Raw genomic sequence first — 22,952 nt, 5'->3', positions numbered from 1 at the left:
ATGACTTAGGATACAAGCCAAATCAGAATCTCAATTTGCAGACACGGTGTTTCGAGCTGTTGGCTCTCGTCAGTGCAAAGTATGAGATCTGATTTGGCAAGGTGAGAGGCTCTGGACTAGGGTCTAAGAAGTAAGGTTTCTCCTTGCGGAGAGTGACATGCCAGCTGTGGCTTGTCAAGGTAAGGAGACTTATTCGCCGTGCAATGCTCCTCTGGGAAAATAATATGCAAATTGCCTCTTCAGAAAGAAAGAGGACTTTTACTCTACAGCGCCACCTATTGGTAGAAGCGATCCTACAAGTCACAATCAACCCTTTAACGAGTCTTGTAGTATGACTTAGGATACAAGCCAAATCAGAATCTCAATTTGCAGACACGGTGTTTCGAGCTGTTGGCTCTCGTCATTTTATCAAGGAAATTTACAAAATTTATGTTTTTAGGGACCTATCCAGGTTTGAAGGGCCTTTGGGGTCCTATATATTGGAAAACCCCCAAAAGTTATGCCACTTTAAAAACAGCACCCCCTGACATATCGAAAAATGCAGTCACGTAGTTTATTAACCCTTCAGGTGATTTTCAGGAATTAATGCAAAGTGGCATGACAGAAATGAAAATGTGTATTTTTACCACCGAAATGCTGCTAACTTCTGAACAGGTTACAACAGCCATCAGACTCTAAGGCCGCTATTTGTTCTTGAATTGCCATGGCAAACAGGACCACACAGTCATGATTTCAGGGTGCCAATGGGGATAAAAAGGAAGCCCCCACAACTATTGTACTTACTGATTCCAGATGTTTCTTTAGCTTTCTTTAAGTGGTCCTTGGCCCTTGGACCACTCTTCTGAAAATTGTTTTTACTCCTCTGTCTGAAATCTTGCAAGGAGCACCTGGTTATGGCGGTTTATGGTGAAATTATGTTCTTTTCACTCTCAGATTATAGCCCCAACAGTGCTCACTGGAACCTTTAGTAGTTTAAAAATTCTTCTGTAACCAATGCTATTAGTATGTTTTACTAGCAACAATAAGGTTGTGAAGGTCATGAGACAGCTCACTGGCTTTACCCATCATGAGATGATTTTTTTGTGGCACCTTGGTAATAAGGAAGCTTTATGGGCCATCAGTTGAACCACCTTATATTTTTTTAGTATGTGACAGAATTACTTTCTTATTATTGATAGATTTCATCATGTTTTATGACTTTCCATGGCTTTTTACATCTTTTTCTTCATATGTTTAATACTTTTTCCCTGTGTCATTTCTCATTATAACATATAGCTTAATTTATGGATATCTTTGGGTTGATTTCTTTTCCTGTGTGAATTGAATGGGTTGCTGACATCTGGTGAGATTTCATATCAATAGCATATTTAAAAATATATAGAAATATATTTACTTAGATATCTCTCAAATGTAAATGTGTATTACATACTGTATTACACATTTGAAAAGACCTGTCACAAGATTAAACGTCTAGATTTTGCTCTCATATTATTTCCATGGTTCCCCTGAGTTTTCTGGTTTCTGTTTTTTAAAATCCACCTTATGGTTCTGGATAAACTGGCAGTATAGTTTTTTTATTCGCTATATCTCTTTCCTCATGTGCAGGCATTGCAGGACCTTAGCTATCCACGGTTACTTCCACTAATAAAGTGACAGTTTGTTAGTTAGTTGCTAATGGTCATAAAACTCAAAATGATGGATACCTATGGTCTTGCAATGCCTGTCAATGAATAAAGAGACATAACAAATAAGAAAAACTATATTACATTTCTAATTGAAGATATTTGCTAATATTATTAATACACCTACTACATATTGGGATTAAGATCTTGGAGATGGGAATACCCCTTAAGAAAAGCAAAAAATGTCATACTTAGGGGAGAAAAAATAAAAGTAAATACTGGATAAATTTCATGTGGTTATAGGTCTTCTTTAACTCCTTAACCCCAGGAGCTTTTTTTGTTTTTTTGCATTTTTGTTTTCTGCTCCCTTCCTTCCCAGAGCCATAATTTTTTCCCATCAATATGAGCATGTGAGGGCTTATTTTTTGTGGGACAAGTTGTACGTTAGAGTGACACCATTGGTTTTACCATGTCATGTACTAGAAAATGGTAAAAAAAATTCCAAGTGCGGTGAAATTGCAAAAAAAAGTCCAATCCCACACTTACTTTTTGTTTGGCTTTTTTGCTCGTTTCACTAAATGCTAAAACTGACCTGCCATTATGATTCTCCAGGTCATTGCGAGTTCACAGACACCAAACATGTCTAGGTTCTTTTTTATCTAAGTGGTGAAAAAAAATTCCAAAGTTTGCTAAAAAAAATTGCATCAATTTCCGATACCCGTAGCATCTCCTGTTGTGAGCTCATTTTCGGTTTTGCCTCTGGCTTCTGGTGAGGATTATGGAGCTGGCTGTGCTGACAGAGGAGTAGTGAGTTCTCTATCTGGACTCCCTCTGTTGGTGAAGGGAGGTAATGAAGCTGATCTAAATGGCAGAGACCGGCCACCTGAGGAAGAGGACTGCGATTGGTCATCAGGAGTTTCTGATTGTATTTAAGTCAGCCGACTCCCTAGTTTCTTGCTGGTGATTTTTCCTGACTGTGGCTTCTGGTTTCCAGTTTGGTTCCTGCCTTCCTAAAGCTAAGTTTTCTCTGCTATTGTTCATATGAGTTTTGTCTGGTTTACTTAGTTTTTGTGTTCAGCCAGCCCTGGCTGGGACTGGGCTGAATCCCCATTTTGTCTCTGATCAGTTGATCTCTTTTGCTCTGTCTTCAGAATATACCTGGGAGCTGATATAGTGATTTGAAGTCTAGCGACTTCAGGGCCTTTTTCAATCAGATGTGTTGGACATTTTTTTTGGCAGGGTTTTTTACATGATTGCAGACAGCAGCTTTTCTTTCCTGTCCTTTCTAGTTAGTGAGTGCCCCATCGTTTGCTCAGCCTATCTTTCTGTGTCTGTGTTTTCATCTTGTTTCACAGACAATACATGTTGGGGGCTGTCTATTGCTTTGGGGTCTGCTCTAGGGCAGTTTAGATTTTCCCTTTCTTTAGGCTTATTTAGTTCTCCGGCCATGACGAGGCGTCTAGGACCACAGTAGGCACGCTCCACGGCTACTGCTAGTTGTTGTGGATAGGATCAGGGGTCTGCAATCCGCTAGTTACCAACCTCTCCGGTTTTCAGGGCTTAGCTTGCTTTTTGTTTATTCCTCCTCGGTGACTCATTCATAACAATCTCCATTCTTCATGATCTCGGGTTTGGTGAGGGCATTTTTTTGTGTGCCAGGCTGGTGTTTTGAATGATACTATTTTGGTGCAGACATGATCTTTCGATTGCCCGTTATTACGTTTTAATGCAATGTCACGGTGACCAAAAAAATGTAATTCTGGCATTTTGAATTTTTTTCTCACTACAACATTCAGCAATTGGGTTACTTTTTTGATTGATAGATCGGGCAATTCTGAATGCGGTGATACCAAATATGTGTATATTTGATTTTATTTTTATTGTTTAATTTTGAATGGGGTGAACGGGGGTTGATTTGAACTTTTATATTTTTATTTTTTTAATTTTTAAAAATATTTTTCTATAACTTTTAGCATGCTTCAATAGTCTCCATAGGAGACAAGAAGCTGCCATAGCCAAATCTGACCATTGTCTCTATGTAGTAGAATTGCTGACTTGCTACGAGCGTCGACCACTGGGTGGCACTCACAGCAATCTGGCACTAACAGCCATAGAGGTCTCCAGGAGAACTCAGATTACCATGCCGACACACCAGTGACCCGCGATCATGTGATGCTGGCCAATGGTGTGCGTATTTCTGGTGCGATTGCCAGAAGCCCCATTTAAATGCCGCTGTCAGCGTTTGACAGCAGTATTTAACTAGTTAATAGCTGCCGGTGGATCGTGATTCCACCTGCGGCTATTGCGGGCACCTGTCAGGTGTTCAAAACAGCTGACATGTCCCAAGAACGATGTGAGTTCACCGCTGGAGCCCACATCAAAGGGAGGGAGTCCGACATCGACATATTATTACTCCCGATGTCGGAAAGGGGTTAAAGAATATGCAGTAAAAAAAGAAATTTAGAAAATAATGCACTTGGTGCTTTCAATCTCTTTATTGCCTATGGTCTGCTTACTTTTAGAAAGTTAACAGTAAATCTAGACTTCTGGTCTCAAACTCTAGGCTTTTTTTGTGATACTATATGTGGTCTCATGTGGATAAAATTCTGCCCACTGTGATAGCCAATTGCAGAACAATTTTCTTTCTCAGTTGTGCCATCACCAACCAGCTGCTTGTGGCAGAACTTTGGTCATCTGGCCATCTGCAATTTGGGTTCAAACCCTTAGAGTCAGCTTTCCAATGGTTAGTGATAGGGCAGGGATGTTCAGGTGTACTAACCTATGAAAACTTGGGGAAGTGGCCAAATGACCATTTAATGCTTGATGGAGGTTCCTAAAGAAGAGGAAACTATGACACTTTTTTCCAGACAAAGTAGGTTAGTAACAGTAGAACATCGTGGAAAGGCATATCATACGTTTCACTTTTTAACTTTCTGTAATTTCTTCCTAATCCTCCTCCCTCTCCTCCCCATAGTCTAATTCAATGCAAGTTTACAAAATAAGAACACAAGTAAATCCATACCTTTATTAACCAAAACTCAGCACTGTTGCAGAGTAATCCACTTTAGAAGTGATATTCAAATGAAGGTGGAAGTGCACTGGACAGGATGGTGCAATTTCACTTCCTCTCTTCATTATCAGCCAAAGTCCTCCCTCTATTAGGGGATGGACAGCTAGCTATGCTGCAATATATCAATCAATTATTTTAGGGCAGAGTTAGACTGAGAAAAGAGCTGTGAACTGAGGATGTGAAAGCCTTCTGTGTCATACTGAAGACATGGGCATTTTACTTTTAAAGTGAATGTTTCCACATCATTTTAAAGAAATATTTTAAAATATTATATGGAATTTTATTATGTGCCTTTGTAAACAGATCTCTAGTATGTGCTTTGTAAATTGAACAGTAGTGTTGAGCATCCATGCTTGGATAATGTCTTATCCGTGCATGTTCGGGTGTTGTCCGAGTATCTCAGGTGTGCTTGTATATCATGGTCGAGTCCCTGTGGCTGCATGATTTGCGGCTGTTAGAGAGCCTCAACACGTGGAGATTCCCTACCAAACAGGCAATCCCCTCTTGTGTTCAGACTGTCTAACAGCCGCAAATCATGCAGCTGCGGGGACTTGAGCATAATATACGAGCACGCCCAAGATACTTGGATAACACCCAAGCATGCTCGGATAAGACGTCATCCAAGCACATTCGGTCATCATTATTAAACAGTGAATTTTGCAAATTAAATATTAAAATATATAAAATAAATTACTGAAAAAAAGAGAAGACGTTACTACCATATTTAGATTTAGAAAAATGTGCAGCCCCATATAAAATGAAACGATCGCTGGCGGGATATCTGACCTTCTGCTGCAATTTCTAAGGCAGATAAAAGTGAACCATCAAGTATAGAAATTCTCCATTCTGTCAGCGGTCGAACCCTCACCAACCAATTATACCCAAGTGAATGCCGCTTTTTCTATGCCATTTTCAAACTAAACTTGTGTAAATCATGTAAATTTAAAAATCCAATAAAAAATACAATTAAAACAAAATATACTTATATGATTTTAAAATATGAAATTTATTTAAGTTGTATAGACAATGTTTAAGATTATTTGGGGCCACTTATTTAGTTGATATACGTTTTTATCTACGAAGTTGCTTTTGCGTCTTCAGAAATCAAATACAAAAAATGTATTATAATCACTAATGAAAAGGCAATTTGAAAGGAGCAGTTCTAGAGTTTGTCCAGATGTTTTAATATTGTTTGTATTGTCATTTAACAGTTATTGTAATAATCATCATCAACAACATATTCTAAGTTATATTATTTTAGTTTGTACTAAGAAAGTACATTAAAATGAATCATAAAGAAAGAACAGACAAGGAATCTCTTTTCATTTATCTCATTATCTCATTATGTTAACATTCTAAGAAGGTTAACTTATATAAAGTTTTTAGAAACCTTTATAAGTATCGAAAACTGTAAAATATGTCAATGCTGTCAGCTTAATATTATACCTTTTCAGTTTTACACTAACATGTATGTTCATAATTAGGAGATGAAAGATTTACAAAAATTGCAAATTGAATCATATATTAGTTACTTGTTAAAGCAAGAAATAGGGAAGATTATGAAACTCAGAAACATATAAGTTGAAGTATAATTTGGACTTTTAAACTAATAAAATTATATAACCATAATTTAAAAAATAAAATATAAAAGTAGGGGAGACAATACATATATTTTTGTATGTTTAAAAATGAATGCATTTATCCATGATTTTACATATTTAAAAATTTATATATCATAGTATGCACATATTTTTAATGAAAATGAATACAAAACATAACATTAAGAAATATTACAATAAAGTGTATGTGAAATATCATGTACAGTGTAATATATATATGTTATTTTATACTGTATATGACCATTCAGATGCACATTATTTTAATAATATTTCTTATCAATGTTATGTTGTATATCAATTTTCATAAAAACTATGTACACATTATAATATATATTATATAAAATCATGAAGAGATGCATTCACTTTTAAACATAAAGTAAATAACAGATATTTTGGGCTTAAAATATACCAACTATAATGCAGTACTGCAGTTCCTTACTTACGCCTCTGAGCGCCGCTGTTTGACCAAAAAGGAGCAGAAAACAGAACTATAGATCCACTGGTAGTTTCATCATTCACACACAATACACAACTGCAAGCAAAGACACAGACAGATTCTGGATTTTCTCTATGAAAAATACTGGATATTGAATGTTATTTTAAGAAAACAGGGGATTGATTTATACATTTTCTTCTTCAGTGGATTATACATTTTGCTATCTAAATATCAGATTTAAGACAGAAAGGAAAGACATGGAACCTCCACAGATCTGGAAAGCAGTCAGATGGCAAGTAACAATTTCTATCTTATTTTCTTGGCTGTGTCATTCAGTCTCCGGTCAGATTCATTATTCCATTGTAGAAGAAATGAGGAAAGACTCTGTTATAGCAAATATTGCAGATGACCTTGGATTAGACATGAAGCAGCTCTCATCTAGAAAGTTGAGGATTTTGTCACATGTTTCAGAAAAATATTTTTATGTAAATTTGGATAATGGAAATCTGCATGTGAAGGACAGGATAGATAGAGAATCATTGTGTAGGACAGAGGATTCATGTTTCTTGACCTTTGATGCGGTGGTTGAAAATCCATTCAATATTTTTCAAATAAAAATAGAGATCCAGGATATAAATGATAATTCTCCTGCATTCTTCCCTGACATGCTTTCTGTAGAGACAATTGAATTAACATCAGCAGGGACCAGGTTTGCTTTACAGACGGCAGAAGATCCAGATATTGGTTCTAACTCTGTGCAGACATATAAGCTCAGTGATAATCAGTATTTTACACTGAGTGAAGACAGAAACCCAGATGGTAGTACATTTCTAGAGCTTGTTCTAGAGAAGCCATTAGATAGGGAGACGCATAGTCTCCATGAGCTTATATTAACAGCAATGGATGGAGGCAAACCTGTGAGATCTGGAACTGCCTTAATAAGGGTCATTGTTACTGATGCTAATGATAACTTCCCAATATTTACCCAGTCAGTATATAAAGTCAGTGTATATGAGAATACACCAATAAATACCATAGTAATCACAGTGAATGCCACAGACAAGGATGAAGGGGCCAATGGACAGATCACATATTCCTTTAGTAAAACATCAGGAAATGTTCATCGTTCTGGAACATTCAGTATCCACCCTGTGTCTGGGGAAATAAAAGTAAATGATAAATTAGATTATGAATTAGCAAAAAATTATGAAATATCTGTCCAAGCAAAGGATGGCGGAGGCCTCATGGCCCATTGTAAAGTACTGATAGAAGCTATAGATGAGAATGACAATGCTCCTGAGATATCAGTTAATTCATTATTGAGTCCCGTAGCTGAGGATACTTCACCTGGTGCAATGATAGCTCTTATTAAAGTCCATGATCGTGATTCGGAAGAAAATGGAGAAACGGACTGCAAATTGTTGGAAGAAACACCTTTTAGTTTGATATCATCCTCTAATACTTATTACAAAGTTGTCACTGCTGCCCCCATGGACAGAGAAAAAGTATCTAGGTATAATATCACTATTCTGGCAACTGATAGAGGATTTCCACCACTGTCTAGTAAAATATCCATAATCCTGGAGATATCAGATGTCAATGATAATCTACCATTGTTTTCTAAATCCATCTTTTATACCTACGTGCAAGAAAATAATTTACCAGGAGCATCAGTATTCAGTATACAAGCATCAGATCCTGATACTGGAGACAATGCCAAAATAATTTACTCAATTTCCAGCAATGTGACAGAAGACCAGACATCTTCTTCTTACCTTTCTATAAATATAGAGACTGGAGTTCTCTATGCTCAAAGATCATTTGATTATGAGAAGCGATCAGAGTTTCTGATACATATCACTGCTAAAGACAATGGATCGCCATCTTTGAGCAGCAATGCTACATTAATTATCCACATAGTAGACCAAAATGATAATTCACCAAAAATCTTATATCCCTCGATAGATAGTGGAGGTACGGCTGCATTTGAAATGGTCCCTTTTGACTGTGAACAAGGTTCTTTAATTACCAAGGTGGTGGCCATAGACATAGACTCTGGACATAATTCTTGGCTCTCTTATCACTTTTTACAAGAATCAGAACATTCTTATTTTGCCATCAGTCAGCATACTGGAGAAATAAGGACATCACATATCTTTCAAGAAAGGGATGTATTGAATCATAAGATCATAGTGATGGTGAAGGACAATGGACACCCCTCGCTCTCATCCACAGTTACCTTAAATCTCATTGTTGCCAACAATTTTGAGCAAGTGGTTCCCAGATTCAATGATAAAATCAGTAATGAAGACCCTCAGTCCAATTTGCAGTTATACTTAGTCATTTCTCTTGCACTCATTTCGCTTTTGTTCATAATAACTTTTATGTTGGTCGTTATATCAAAATGCAAGAAGCCTTCACCACCCCCAGTATTGGATGGTCTAAGTTCAAACCTATATCCTTATGTTGATCCCAGTTTGATTTCTCAGTACACAAATGGATCAATGACTTTGCCTTATTCATATAATGTCTGTGTGGCTCTGGAATCCAGTGAAAATGACTTTACTTACATGAAACCAAATCCCTGTGTCCCTGTGGCTAATCTCATTGATGCTGAAGATTCTGAACTCGGGAATGAAAGCCTACAAAACAATTTGCCTGCGAGTAACCCTACAGGGGTAAGTGAAACCGGATGAGATTTTCTACATTCAATGCTGAGTAGTTTTATTTATCTAAGTATTGAGATATATAGTATTTCCTTTAGCTTGTTGCTCTTCCAAATATATATTCAATAATTTTACTGTCCAGATGGAGAAGATAAATTATTTTTGATACATTATTCACATTCTTGTGTGTAAAATCTGCCAGATTCAGTAACCAAATATTTGCCAAATCTCCCAGAATGACCTGGAGTTTCCCAGAGTAAAGGGTCTTTTACAAATAGCGATATCGCTAAAGTGTCACCGATTTTGTGACGCAGCAGCGATATCACTAGCAATATCACTACATGTGACACTCACCTCCGACCGGCTCCCCCGCTGGTTATCGGTGATCGCACGAGATCGGCCTGGTCCATTTCTCGTCGTCGGCTTCCTGCTGGCGCCGACGAGCGAGCCATGGACGCGGGCAGAAACGTCACCCTCGCTGCATGCGACAGGTAAGTATCGACTGCTGACCGCTGCTGCATCGCTTGTGAGATCTGCCTGTTTGGCTGCTCACTGGCGACCATTTAGCGATGGACCAGCAATCCTGACCGGGTCATATCGTGGTCGGGATTGCTGGTGCATCACTAAATGAGGCGGGGCCTTAAGGGCAGACATCCAGGGCTTCTGAAAGAATAGGAAAAAAATTCATATCACTGCTAAAACCACCAAAGTCCTCCAAGAAACAAGCAATGTCTTCATTTGAGTGGAGGGGACTGAGTGTGTAAATGCAAGAAATGGGGACATAAAGGAGGGAGAAATGGGGAGTTGAGAAGGTGAACTAGTTAGGGAAAAGTGGGATCTTAATAAGTAATTTGGCAATAAAAGAAAAATTCTACACCTCAATTTGTTCCTATCAATTCACCTCCTGGATGACAAGCTTGCAAGTTAAAGTGTATATTTGTGTGTGTCCAAATATTGAAATTAATCATTATATAAACCCATCATTATTTAAGCCCATCTGACAGAAGTCAAAAGTGCAGTTTTAGACTTTTGACCTATAAACAAATAATCCAATGAGCATTTTTACATTTTAAATTTAAGAGATGCTTAGTATGACTACTCAACAGTTGTGCATTTACCCCCTGCTAGTGAATATTCTGATACTTTACTCTTCTTAACTAGTGATGAGGGAGTGTTCTCGTTACTCGAGCTTTCCGAGTATTGTCTGGTGTTCTCCAAGTAACTTGGGCATGCTCGTATATTATGTTTGTGTCTCTGCAGCTGCATGATTTGCGGCTGCTAGACAGCCTGAATACATGTGGGGATTCTCTAACAAACAGGCAATCCCTGCATGTGTTCAGGTTGTCTAACAGCCACAAATCATGCAGCTGTGGAGACACAAACATAATTTACGAGCACACCCAAGATACTCGGCAAACACCCGAGCATGCTCGGAAAACTCGAGTAACAAGTATACTCGCTCATCACTATTCTTAACATTTATATCTGTGCTCACTGATGTATGAAATGAAAAATAGAAGCATAGTTTTCTGTCAATGGTGTAATCCCTCCTAGGGCTGTAGATTTCTAGATATAGAAAAAAACAAAAATGGAGGTGGCCTTCAAGGGATCCAAGTGAAAAAAAATTTTACTTTATTAGGTGCAATGTTTCAGCTTTCCAAATAAAGCCTTTATTAATTGTTAATAAAGTAAAGATGAAAGCATTGTACCTAGATTGGTGAATAAATTCCACATTTTTTTACTTTGATCCTTCAACGACAGCCTCCATTGTTGTAAATTTTTGCTCATTGGTAGTCACAAAAGGAGTTATAGAGATGCAGAATCCTGGTTTTGTCAAGACAGTCTTGCTTGGTAATGATATAGTTGTTGTGCAGTGACAATTGTGCTATCTTCTACACTCACTTCGGGGCCATTTCAAGCCATGTGGAAGATAGCAGGGGATCTCCAGAATGAAAGTAGATAAAGCGGGACAAAAAACTACAACAGCAAAAGTTGGTTAAAAGCTCAGTTTTTGCACATTATGAAGACATCATATAACATTGTCAGTATTATGGTCTACTATCTCTTTTTACTACATGAAAACAATAAAGGGATTTTCAAGAAAGCCTCTGTGCAATTAAACATTACACAAGAAATAGGCAAAGAAAAATGTGGAGTGTTTTTTATTTTAAGAAAGAAATTAAACAATTTTAGTAATGTTGTAAGCTGTTAAATTGTCTTTAGCAGATAGCTGTATCATAATATTGGCTTTGTACCTGTTATTATGTATTTAATCATATTGTGACTTGTTCTATCTTTTTTATACTAATTTCTTGTATTAGAAAACAAATACATGTTGTCACCTATTCACCGCTGTCAGGCACTGTGGCTCTGATTCGGCAGGCGATGCTTGGCACCAAGGTTGTGGCAGTGACACCATAGCTCTGCTGAGCGCTTCCTGACCAGCGAGATTTATCCTCTGGCTGAGCATAACAGATATCGCCCACCAATGTCCTGCTCTTTTCAATACCATGGCCAGACAAGCCCCATTATCTTTGCCCCTTGCTGGGGGGGAATTAACACTTCTTAGCCACTTAGTTCTATTTTTAAGAATGCTAAATAGGTAGTTGTTAATGGCAGGGCCCACGAGCATGTGCAATATCTGACCAATAGCTGGACTTAGTTTAGGGCATGGTACTTTAAGTCCTGTCTTGACAACATATTGATGCCAGTTACTGAGTTGTATTACTTCTCTGGTGCCAAATTTCCCATTTGATATTCTGCTTCCTGAGTTGGCTCATAAAATCACAACTCATCTGTTTACTTGAATGCTTATTTGGGTTGATCTTTATTTGTGTGACCTTTCTCTAGCCAACTGGCTCTGCCTAATGACTTGGACATGACCATGACTATCCTACTGACGTGCTCTAATTTGTTGAAAGTCCTGCTGCCAATTTGTTCCACCAGCCAGTAGCTACTTTGTGGACCTTTGCTACAATGGCCAGATCTCTTTTAGGTGTGGAAGGGTGAACATCAGAGCATTCCCAGTAATCTGCTAAGCACAGTATCTTGTTCCATAACTGTATAAGCCTAGTTGAAAGTGATATTAGTAAGAGACTGATTTCATATATCTATTACATACAAATATAACAGAGACCTCTTTCCATACTAGCAAAACCAACATAACACATAGATATCCACTTTCATTGCAAAATCATAGCTGTGCGTAATGCTCACTCTGTTAGGATGCTGCAAAACTTGAATATTCCAGGGATCATTAAATGACCGCACGTATGCAATTTGCTAAATTTCATCAGTGATGGCAAGCCCTTAATCAAAGCTATTCCAATCCAACTAGACAAATGTGAAGAAAAAAGTTAATTTATAAGAATAAAAATCCTTTAATAGCTTTTGTATATTTTAGGCCGGTTTCACATTTGCGCTTTATAGTGCAGCGACGGCCTGCGCACGGCCGCCGATAATCCCCGCCCCCTCCCAGCTCCCTGCCCGCCCCATCCGGTCATCACCGCCTACTAGCGCACATGGACACTTGCGATCTGCCCACCCTATCTTTAGCATAGGGTGCGCATATCGTGCGCTGGCCGTGCGCTAGCAGGATTTGGCCGTGCGCTGCGCACTTTTGAAGGTGCGCCCGTGTGCGCCGAACGCAGCATGTTGCATTTCGGCGCGCACGGCGCACCTTCAAAAGTGCGCAGCACACGGCAAAATCCTGCTAGCGCACGGCCAGCGCACGATCTGTGCACCCTATGCTAAAGACAGGGGGCACAGTTCGCAAGCGTCCATGTGCGCTAGTAGGCGGCGATGACCGGATGGGGCGGGCAGGGAGCTGGGAGGAGGCGGGGCTTAGCGGCAGCCGTGCGCAGGCCGTCGCTGCGCTATAAAGCGCAAATGTGAAACCAGCCTTATAAATTGTAGTAATATTTCATATTAAATCTAGATTTTATTTTCAGACTATATTATGGAAGTAAAATAAAATGAAAAATAAGTTTTCATTCCGAACATTGTTAGTTTCTGATACGAAATTGTACATTATATGGACACAACTATTGTGTACTGTAAAAAGGAATGTGATATTACATTTTCCTTCTCTGCAGCTTAAATAACATTATTAAATTAATTAAATTAAAAGGGATTTTCTAATTTCTTATTTTCAGGAGCGCAACATTCCGGTCCCTCCTGCCTTCCTACTTGATATTTCGGACACCACCATGGTTGTTGTGTTCCTCCAAACAGAGCAGTCTTCAATGTTTCTAGCAGTCAGATATTTTCTCTAGGCAATGAACAATATACATAATTTAAAATCCTCGCCGTTCTTAAATAATAAAATGAAATGTTGCTTCCTATTACAATTTTACCCATTTATGATCATGAGAAAATACGCTTTAACAGGTTCTTCAACTTTATAACAGAGAATGGTTTCGATGGGATTCTTGTTATAAGATATTATTGACTGTATAAAGATATAATAACAGACTTATAATTTAATTTTACTTAAAAAAGATTGCAAATATTAAAAAATAAAATAATAACTCCTTCATCAAAGTTGAATACTTATAAATGTTTAGTCAAACACTGAACTGTTTGAATTGTGTAAATATGTTGATGAAAGTCATGTAGCAAATCGCTAAGATTTTCTTTTGCCACATCCTAAAATGTGTACAGCGATCACAAATTATTTCAAATAATTATTTACTTTATGCAACTTTTTTATTGCATACATTGCTTAAGTTCAAAAAATGCTAAAACATGGTTTTATAAACATGTAATATAAATATAGTAATTCAGTGCTGCAGTTCTTCACTTTCACCTCTGAGCGCCGCTGTTTAACCAATAAGGAGAAGAATACAGAACTGGAGCGCCACTGGTATTTTTCTCACTCACACTGAAGATCTGCAAGAGGAGGCACAGACACATTTTAGATTTTCTCTATAGCAAACTGGATATTTCCTTTTTTCTTATCAAACAAGTGGATTCTTTGGATTGATTTACCAGTGGATTACAATCAAGTGGATTGCTCTGCAGAAAATCGCAAGGTTGAAGAATGACACATCCTTTCCATCAAATATACAAAGGACTCAGATGGCAAGTAACCATTTCTGTATTGCTTTCTTGGCTGTGTCATTCAGTCTCAGGTCAGATTCACTATTCCATTGTAGAAGAGATGAGGAAAGACTCTGTTATAGCAAATATTGCAGATGACCTTGGATTAGATATTAAGCAACTCTCATCTAGAAAATTGAGGATTGTATCTGACGCTCCAGGGAGATATTTCTATGTAAATCTGGATAATGGAAAATTGTATACTAAGGACAGGATAGACAGAGAGACATTGTGTGGGGCAGCAGCTCCGTGCTACATAACTTTTGATGCTGTGATTGAAAACCCTCTAAATGTTTTCAGTGTTGAGATTGAAATTCAGGATATAAATGATAATTCTCCTGCATTCTTCCCTGACATGTTTTCTGTAGAGACTATTGAACTAACATCAGCAGGGACCAGATTTGCTTTACAGATGGCAGAAGATCCAGATATTGGCTCTAATTCTGTGCAGACATATAAACTCAGTGATAATCAGTATTTTACACTGAGTGAAGACAGAAATGCAGATGGTAGTAAATTTCTAGAGCTTGTTCTAGAGAAGCCATTAGATAGGGAGACACAGAGTCTTCATGAGCTTATATTAACAGCTATGGATGGAGGCAAACCTGTGAGATCTGGAACTGCCTTAATAAGCATCATTGTTACTGATGCTAATGATAACTTCCCAATATTCACCCAGTCAATATATAAAGTCAGTGTAAATGAGAATACACCAATAAATACCACAATAATCACAGTGAATGCCACAGACAAGGATGAAGGGGTCAATGGACAGATCACATATTCCTTTAGTAAAACATCTGGAAATGTCCATCGTTCTGGAATATTCAGTATCCACCCTGTGACCGGAGAAATTAAAACACATAGTAAATTGGATTTTGAATTAACACAAAATTATGAAATATCTGTTCAAGCAAAGGATGGTGGAGGCCTCATGGCGCATTGTAAAGTACTGATAGAAGTTGTAGACGAGAATGACAATGCTCCTGAGATATCCCTCACATCATTGTCTTCTCCGATTCCTGAAGATTCTACACCAGGAACCATAATCGCTCTCATTAAAGTGAATGATCGGGATTCTGGGGAAAACAGAGAAGTGGACTGCAAACTTACGGATGGAGGAGCTTTTAGTTTATTATCATCATCTGCCAGTTATTTCAGACTTGTTACTGTTGGTTCTTTGGACAGGGAAAAAGTATCTACCTACAATATCACAATTTTAGCTACTGATAGAGGATCACCTCCACTTTCCAGTAGAAAATCCATCATCTTGGAGATATCAGATGTCAATGACAACCCACCCATGTTTAATAAATCAACTTACATAGCTTATGTGCAAGAGAACAACTTAGCAGGAGCTTCAATATTCAGTATTCAAGCCAATGATCTTGATACTGGAGACAATGCTAAAATTATTTATTCAATTTCCAATGTTGATACTGATCTTCCAGTCACGGCTTACCTTTCCATTAATATTGAGACTGGAGTTCTCTATGCTCAGAGATCATTTGATTATGAGCAACAGAATGAGTTTCTAATACAAGTGTCAGCAAGTGATAATGGATCCCCATCGCTGAGCAGCAATACAACACTAACTATACGTATAGTAGATCAGAATGATAACGCTCCCAAAATCTTGTACCCATCTCTAGAAAGTGATGGATCAACTATGTTTGAGATGGTCCCTTTTGCATCTGAACCAGGCTCTTTGATTACCAAGGTGGTGGCAGTGGATGCAGATGCTGGCCATAATGCGTTACTATCTTACACTTTTTTGCCAGTTATTGAGTCACCATACTTCACAATCAGCCAGCATAATGGAGAAATCAGGACATCACGCATCTTTCAAGAGAAGGATACATTACACAAAAAGGTAGTGGTGATTGTGAAGGACAGTGGGCATCCCTGTCTTTCATCTTCTGTCACCATTAATCTTGTTATTGCCAACAATTTCCAACAAGTTGCTCCTAAATTTCAGAACAAACTCACCGATGAAGATCAACATTCCAATTTACAGTTATACTTAGTAATTGGTCTTGCTATAATATCCTTACTATTTATTATAACAGTTTTGTTAGTTATTATATCAAAGTATAAAAAGTCCAAGCCATTACCAATGTTTGGACCTCTAAGTTCAAACTTATATCCACAAGTTGATCCTAGAATGTTAACTCAAAACCCAACAGGAACATTAACATTTCCCTACTCATACAATGTCTGCGTGGCTTTGGATTCTACGGAAAATGACTTTACTTACATGAAAGCAAATCAGAATGTCCCTGTTGATAACCTCATTGATGCTGATGATTCTGGGCTCAGTAATGAAATGTTGGAAGACTATTTGCCGGCTAACAACTCTTTACAGGTGAGTCATTGTAAAACTTGACTTACAGATTCTACCTATTGAAGTCTTATAAACATAGATTTAATTTGCTGAAGGAAATATTTTAAAATCAGAATGTACTTGCAGTAAAATTATGGTTATCAGCTTTTCATGTGATGACAATAGAATATTATTTAACTCTGTTTTTATTTTGAGCATATGTAACCATCATTTGCACAATGGACATTATGGAAAACACAATGAGCTCACATTTCCTAATTTCCACAGCTCACTTTTTAACTTTCCTCTAGCTTTCTAAAGGATCCTCTATGAAAAACTTTGTAAAGGACTTCCCAAAGACAATGTTAAAATTTTTCTTAATGGTAATTCATTATAATGGACTGTGTTAATATGGATTTTTAGGAAATGTTAATACTGTAAATTAACTACAACTGAAAGTTTATAGTATTTTGTAAAAGTTAAACATTTAGCAGATGTGTAAAGCTTTTTTTTAAAGCAGAAAAAGTGCTTGGAGTATGTATTCAAAGTGATGAAGGGTCTAAGATGCCTAGAACCCATTTTTGTATTAGTAAATTGCATGCATCCTTGATATAATGTACAGTTTTTGCATGACAAATTTGAGTTTTGAGACAATTGAGAGATGTGCATGAGATGTTTTCTGTTTCTGGCATGTGAGTGATTCTCTCATAGTCTTTTAAAAATGCTTCACTGTATATGTAAATATGGTTTTAGGTTATAAGATATAAAGAAATGTGGGACATGGTGATTGATAGGGATCAGCGAACGTGCTTGGTGATACTCCAATATCACTTCAGTATCTGGGTGCTCGCATGGGCTTGGTACTCGGCGAGCATTAACTGGTGCTCAGATTGAATATACTCAAATCCCTGTCACACATGTTTGGCACCTGCTACACAGCAACTAAGTATGCAAGGATTGCCTGCCAGCCACTGGAATACCATACACAACTTGGTAGTGGCATTACTGTGATTGGCCGGCCGCATTATCTCATCAGAGGTTATAAACAGACAGGCGCCACCAAGATCAACACTAATACCATTGCACAGCACAGGGACAGTTCTTATAGGAGGGAGAGAGTGCTTGTCTAGGCCTTTGTGCACAGTATAACGAATCTGAGTCCTGTAGTGTTGATAATGGTGCTGAAGCTGAACCATCATACTATCAATTCTTCTAAGGGCTCATTTTAATAATGATAATAATAATAATAATAAAAATCATGTTATTTATATAGCGCCAACATATGCCGCAGCACTTTACAATTAACCAATGACACATACAGACAATAAATACAATGTAAGAAAGTTTAAACAGATACAATAGGACTGAGGGCCCTGCTTGCAAGCTTACAATGTACAAGGAAAGAGGGAGTGGGATACAATATGTGAAAAGTGCTTGTTATTTCAGATCCAGCAATTTTAATAAATAGGGATTTTCATATAAAGCTGCAAGATTCCATCATCAGCCAGTATGTTTACGTGCAATTATCAAGTGCAGTTACCATATGGAGGATGTGGAGACAGATGAATAGAAGGGAGCAGATTCTGAATAATTTTTAGAAGGAGGGAACAGGGGAGAGTAAGATTAGTGAGTTGAGGTGATAGGCTTGTTTAAAGAGATGTGTTTTAAAGCACACTTAAAAACATGAGGGCTATGTATCAGTCAAATGCCTCCCACCTTGCACCTTCTTGCATATTCTGACGCATCATCACGCACTTCCAAGTCTTTATCCCAACACAGCATTCAGCTGTCCCTTCCCCAGGCCTTGAAATAAAAAAGAAACATTGCAGCCACCACCAACAGGCCCAAATGCTAGACAGACACATTTCCAGGCTGCTTGATGCTGAAATATTACCGTTTAGGCTTGTCAACATAGAGGATTTCAGGCTCCGCTGAAGCTAATTTGTCAAGGAGACAAGCTGCACACTGCGGCACAGTTAGTTATAGGAATAACAGACCATATAGATCTGTGGCTTTTGCTGATGAGCCTCAAACCATGCATGGTTGTGTGTTAAAATGGGCATAACCTGGTGATGGCAGTGAAGCTCACATACAGGTGCATCTCACAAAATTAGAATATCAGCAAAAAGTTAATTTATTTCAGTTCTTCAATACAAAAAGTGAAACTCATACATTAGATATAGTCATTACAAACAGAGTGATCTATTTCAAGTGTTTATTTCTGTTAATGTTGATGATTATGGCTTACAGCTAATGAAAACCCCAAAGTCATTATCTCAGTAAATTAGAATACTTTATAACACCAGCTTGAAAAAATGATTTTAAAATCCGAAATGTTGGCCTACTGAACTGTATGTTCAGTAAATGCACTCAATACTTGGTCGGGGCTACTTTGTCATCAAATACTGCATCAATGTGACGTGGCATGGAGGCGATCAGCCTGTGGCACTGCTGAGGTGTTATGGAAGCCCAGGTTGCTTTGATAGCAGCCTTCAGCTCATCTGCATTGTTGGGTCTGGTGACTTTCATCTTCCTCTTGACAATACCCCATATGAATCTATGGGGTTAAGGTCAGGATAGTTTGCTGGCCAATCAAGCACAGTGATACTGTTGTTTTTAAACCAGGTATTGGTACTTTTGGTTGTGTGGACAGGTGTCAAGTCCTGCTGGAGAATGAAATTTCCAGTTCCAAAAAGCTTGTCGGCAGAGGGAAGCACGAAGTACTTTAAAAATTTCCTGGTAGACGGCTGCACTGACTTTCATCTTGATAAAACAGATTGTACCTATTCCAGCAGATGAAATGGCTCCCCAAACCTTCACTGATTGTGGAAACTTCATACTAGACCTCAAGCAGCTTGGATTATGTGCCTCTCCACTCTTCCTCCAGACTCTGGAACCTTGATTCCCAAGGTCTAGTGTGAAGTATCCACAATCATTGATAGTTTTGTGAGACAGAAATTTTATTCTCCAGCAGGACTTTACACCTGTCCACACAACCAAAAGGAACAATACCTGGTTTAAAAACAACAGTATCACTGTGCTTGGATGGCCAGCAAACTCGCCTGACCTAATCCCAATAGAGAATCTATGGGATATTGTCAAGAGGAAGATGAGAGACACCAGAGACCCAACAATGCAGATGAGCTGAAGACTGCTATAAAGCAACCTGGGCTTCCATAACACCTCAGCAGTGCCACAGGCTGATTGCCTCCCTGCCATGTCACATTGATGCAGTAATTGATGCAAAAGGAGCCCCAACCAAGTATTGAGTGCATTTACTGAACATACATTTCCATAGGCCAACAGTTCAGATTTTAAAATAATTTTTTCAAGCTGGTATTATAACGTATTCTAATTTACAGAGATAGTGGTTAAAACTAAAATAGAAAGAGCGCAATAGGGTCTTACCCAGGTAAAAGAGATATAGTTCAAGCTGTTATACTCACCAATAGCAGGAGAGTTGGAGGCATAAAGGAATAGAAGTCAAAGCTGCTGCACATCCAAATGGCCACTCCGTGACCATAAATCATCAGATATCAAAGAAATAATTTTCGGATTAACCGTGCGCTGCTAGACAAAACGACTCCTTTCCAGATTGTGTACTTGTATACTTTTATTTCCCCAACGCGTTTCGAAGTTTCAAACTTCTTCCTCAGGGGATGATATGTACAAACAGACAGAGTAGCTCCCAGTTTTATACATACAAATTTCAAATATTGGCGCCAAAGGTCACATGTTACAGGGAAAGAATGTCAAAGGTCATCAGTACCAAAAAAATGTACAAAAAAATGTTTAAAACTGCATTGTTTCTACCTTAATACATTCTCTTAAAATATTTATTTGCAGGTCATAAAAAGAAAAAGAAGAATAAATGAAAAAAGCAATGAAATAAATATATAAAAATATAAAATGATAGACCTGTGCTAGAACTTATAAAAAAGGAAGAAGGAGCAGTAAATCACAGCTCAGACCATCATCCTAAATGGCCAGATGAAAGAGAATGAGAAAAAAAGAAAAGAAGAAAATGATGGATAATGAATATACATATATATATATATTAAAAAGATTCTTTTATTCAATATAATAAAAATGTTTTAAAAGTTTTATATAAAAATATTCGCATAATATGTACTTAATAAAAATTATTAGAGATAAAAAAAAAAAATTTTTTTTTTTTATGTGTATTTTGTATTTAAAAATTTAACCAATTTAAAAAGTGATTGATAAAAAACTGTAGTTATAGGTACACGTTTACAAGTACAGGATGATAGGGGTTAATGAAAAAAGTTTGCAAAGACATCTGTGAAAACTCAATGGCTCACAGAAAAAGAAGACAAAAAGAAGAAATTTTTAAATACAAAATACACATAAAAAAAAAAATTTTTATCTCTAATAATTTTTATTAAGTACATATTATGCGAATATTTTTATATAAAACTTTTAAAACATTTTTATTATATTGAATAAAAGAATCTTTTTAATATATATATATATGTATATTCATTATCCATCATTTTCTTCTTTTCTTTTTTTCTCGTTCTCTTTCGTCTGCCCATTTAGGATGATGGTCTGAGCTGTGATTTACTGCTCCTTCTTCCTTTTTTATAAGTTCTAGCATATTTTTATATATTTATTTCATTGCTTTTTTCATTTATTCTTCTTTTTCTTTTTATGACCTGCAAATAAATAATTTAAGAGAATGTATTAAGGTAGAAACAATGCAGTTTTAAACATTTTTCTGTACATTTTTTTGGTACTGATGACCTTTGACATTCTTTCCCTGTAACATGTGACCATTGGCGCCAATATTTGAAATTTGTATGTATAAAACTGGGAGCTACTCTGTCTGTTTGTACATATCATCCCCTGAGGAAGAAGTTTGAAACTTCGAAACGCGTTGGGAAAATAAAAGTACACAATCTGGAAAGGAGTCGTTTTGTCTAGCAGCGCACGGTTAATCCGAAAATTATTTCTTTGATATCTAATTTACTGAGATAATGACTTTTGGGTTTTCATTGGCTGTAAGCCATAATCATCAACATTAACAGAAATAAACACTTGAAATAGATCTCTCTGTTTGTAATGACTCTATCTAATATATGCGTTTCACTTTTTGTATTGAAGAATTGAATTACATTAACTTTTTGATGATATTCTAATTTTGTGAGATGCACCTGTGCATACCATGCTTGGCACACATGCTGAACTTGGTAATTCAGCAGTTTCTGAAAGCCTATCCAGATTTGCCATAGCTTCTGGTCAAGGTACTTTGCATCAGCACCCATTTCCACTATAGCTGCTGCCACTCTGACAGTGCAGCAGCAGCGCATGCAAGTGCCAGCTTCCTGCCTGTTGTGTGACATCCCCATGCACTGGAACTCCACACTGCATATGCTGGCAAGGCTTTGTGAGCAGCAGAGGCCAGTTGTGGAATACCAGCTCCAATATAGGGCGGCACGGTGGCTCAGTGGTTAGCGCTGTAGCCTTGCAGCGCTGGAGTCCTGGGTTCGAATCCCACCAAGGACAACATCTGCAAGGAGTTTGTATGTTCTCCCCGTGTTTGCGTGGGTTTCCTCCGGGCACTCTGGTTTCCTCCCACATTCCAAAGACATACTGATAGGGAATTTAGATTGTGAGCCTTCAGGGACAGCGATGCTAATGTGTGCAAAAACTGTAAAGCGCTGCAGAATTTTTTAGCGCTATATAAAAATAAAGATTATTATTATTAATATGCCCATTAGTATTCTGGTCAGCCTCCGCACATAGCAACTGAAGAGTGAGTATGGATGTTTGACATTTGTTCTCTAAGACATAGAGGAGTCCACAAAGATGGTGAGTGGTGAAGACACTATAGTCAACTGCTTAAACAGTCGCTGCTCACAATTTAACATGAAGCTATGCATGCGGACCTGGTGTGGATGGAGAAAGACATGAGACAGGGAGATACTATCCAAACCAGCCTCATCTCATCTGCTCAGGGTGGATTGCATAACAAAGAGGAGATGGAGGAACAGGAGCTGGCTAGTAACCACTTAACCTTCATCCCATATTTACTACATGGAAGGTCTGAGGAGGAAGAGAGGAAGGAGGAGGAGGTGGAGAGTTGTCATCTAGGT

The 22,952-nt window shown here is 37.7% G+C and overlaps 2 protein-coding genes across 2 annotated transcripts; both read left to right on the top strand.

Moving 5' to 3' along the window:
* Positions 1-7,118: 7,118 nt before the first annotated feature.
* On the top strand, positions 7,119-14,458 carry LOC141083195 (protocadherin gamma-B2-like). The gene is made up of 2 exons (XM_073567359.1): positions 7,119-9,425; positions 14,381-14,458. Exons 1-2 carry the CDS (start codon positions 7,119-7,121, stop codon positions 14,456-14,458), a joined length of 2,385 nt encoding a protein of 794 aa, XP_073423460.1.
* Positions 14,459-14,574: 116 nt separating this feature from the next.
* LOC141083194 (protocadherin gamma-B5-like) lies at positions 14,575-18,406 on the top strand. Its single transcript, XM_073567358.1, has 3 exons — positions 14,575-16,878; positions 17,148-17,219; positions 18,305-18,406. Exons 1-3 carry the CDS (start codon positions 14,575-14,577, stop codon positions 18,404-18,406), a joined length of 2,478 nt encoding a protein of 825 aa, XP_073423459.1.
* Positions 18,407-22,952: the final 4,546 nt, after the last annotated feature.

The sequence above is a fragment of the Dendrobates tinctorius genome, unplaced genomic scaffold (genome assembly GCF_039654945.1).
Source record: "Dendrobates tinctorius isolate UK_male_01 unplaced genomic scaffold, ASM3965494v1 ptg000020l, whole genome shotgun sequence".
NCBI classification, from domain to species: domain Eukaryota; kingdom Metazoa; phylum Chordata; class Amphibia; order Anura; family Dendrobatidae; genus Dendrobates; species Dendrobates tinctorius.
The sequence above is the reverse complement of the archived record's forward strand: the minus strand, read 5'-3'. Positions and strand labels throughout refer to the sequence as shown.

Excerpts from the sequence above, each read along its gene's own strand:
- LOC141083195 (XM_073567359.1), top strand. The coding sequence starts at position 7,119 with ATGAGGAAAGACTCTGTTATAGCAAATATTGCAGATGACCTTGGATTA. Across the intron at positions 9,426-14,380 it reads CTGCGAGTAACCCTACAGGG|TGGATTCTTTGGATTGATTT; the intron begins GTAAGTGAAACC and ends TTATCAAACAAG.
- LOC141083194 (XM_073567358.1), top strand. The coding sequence starts at position 14,575 with ATGAGGAAAGACTCTGTTATAGCAAATATTGCAGATGACCTTGGATTA. Across the intron at positions 16,879-17,147 it reads CGGCTAACAACTCTTTACAG|CTTTCTAAAGGATCCTCTAT; the intron begins GTGAGTCATTGT and ends ACTTTCCTCTAG. Across the intron at positions 17,220-18,304 it reads TGTTAAAATTTTTCTTAATG|GGATTTTCATATAAAGCTGC; the intron begins GTAATTCATTAT and ends TTTAATAAATAG.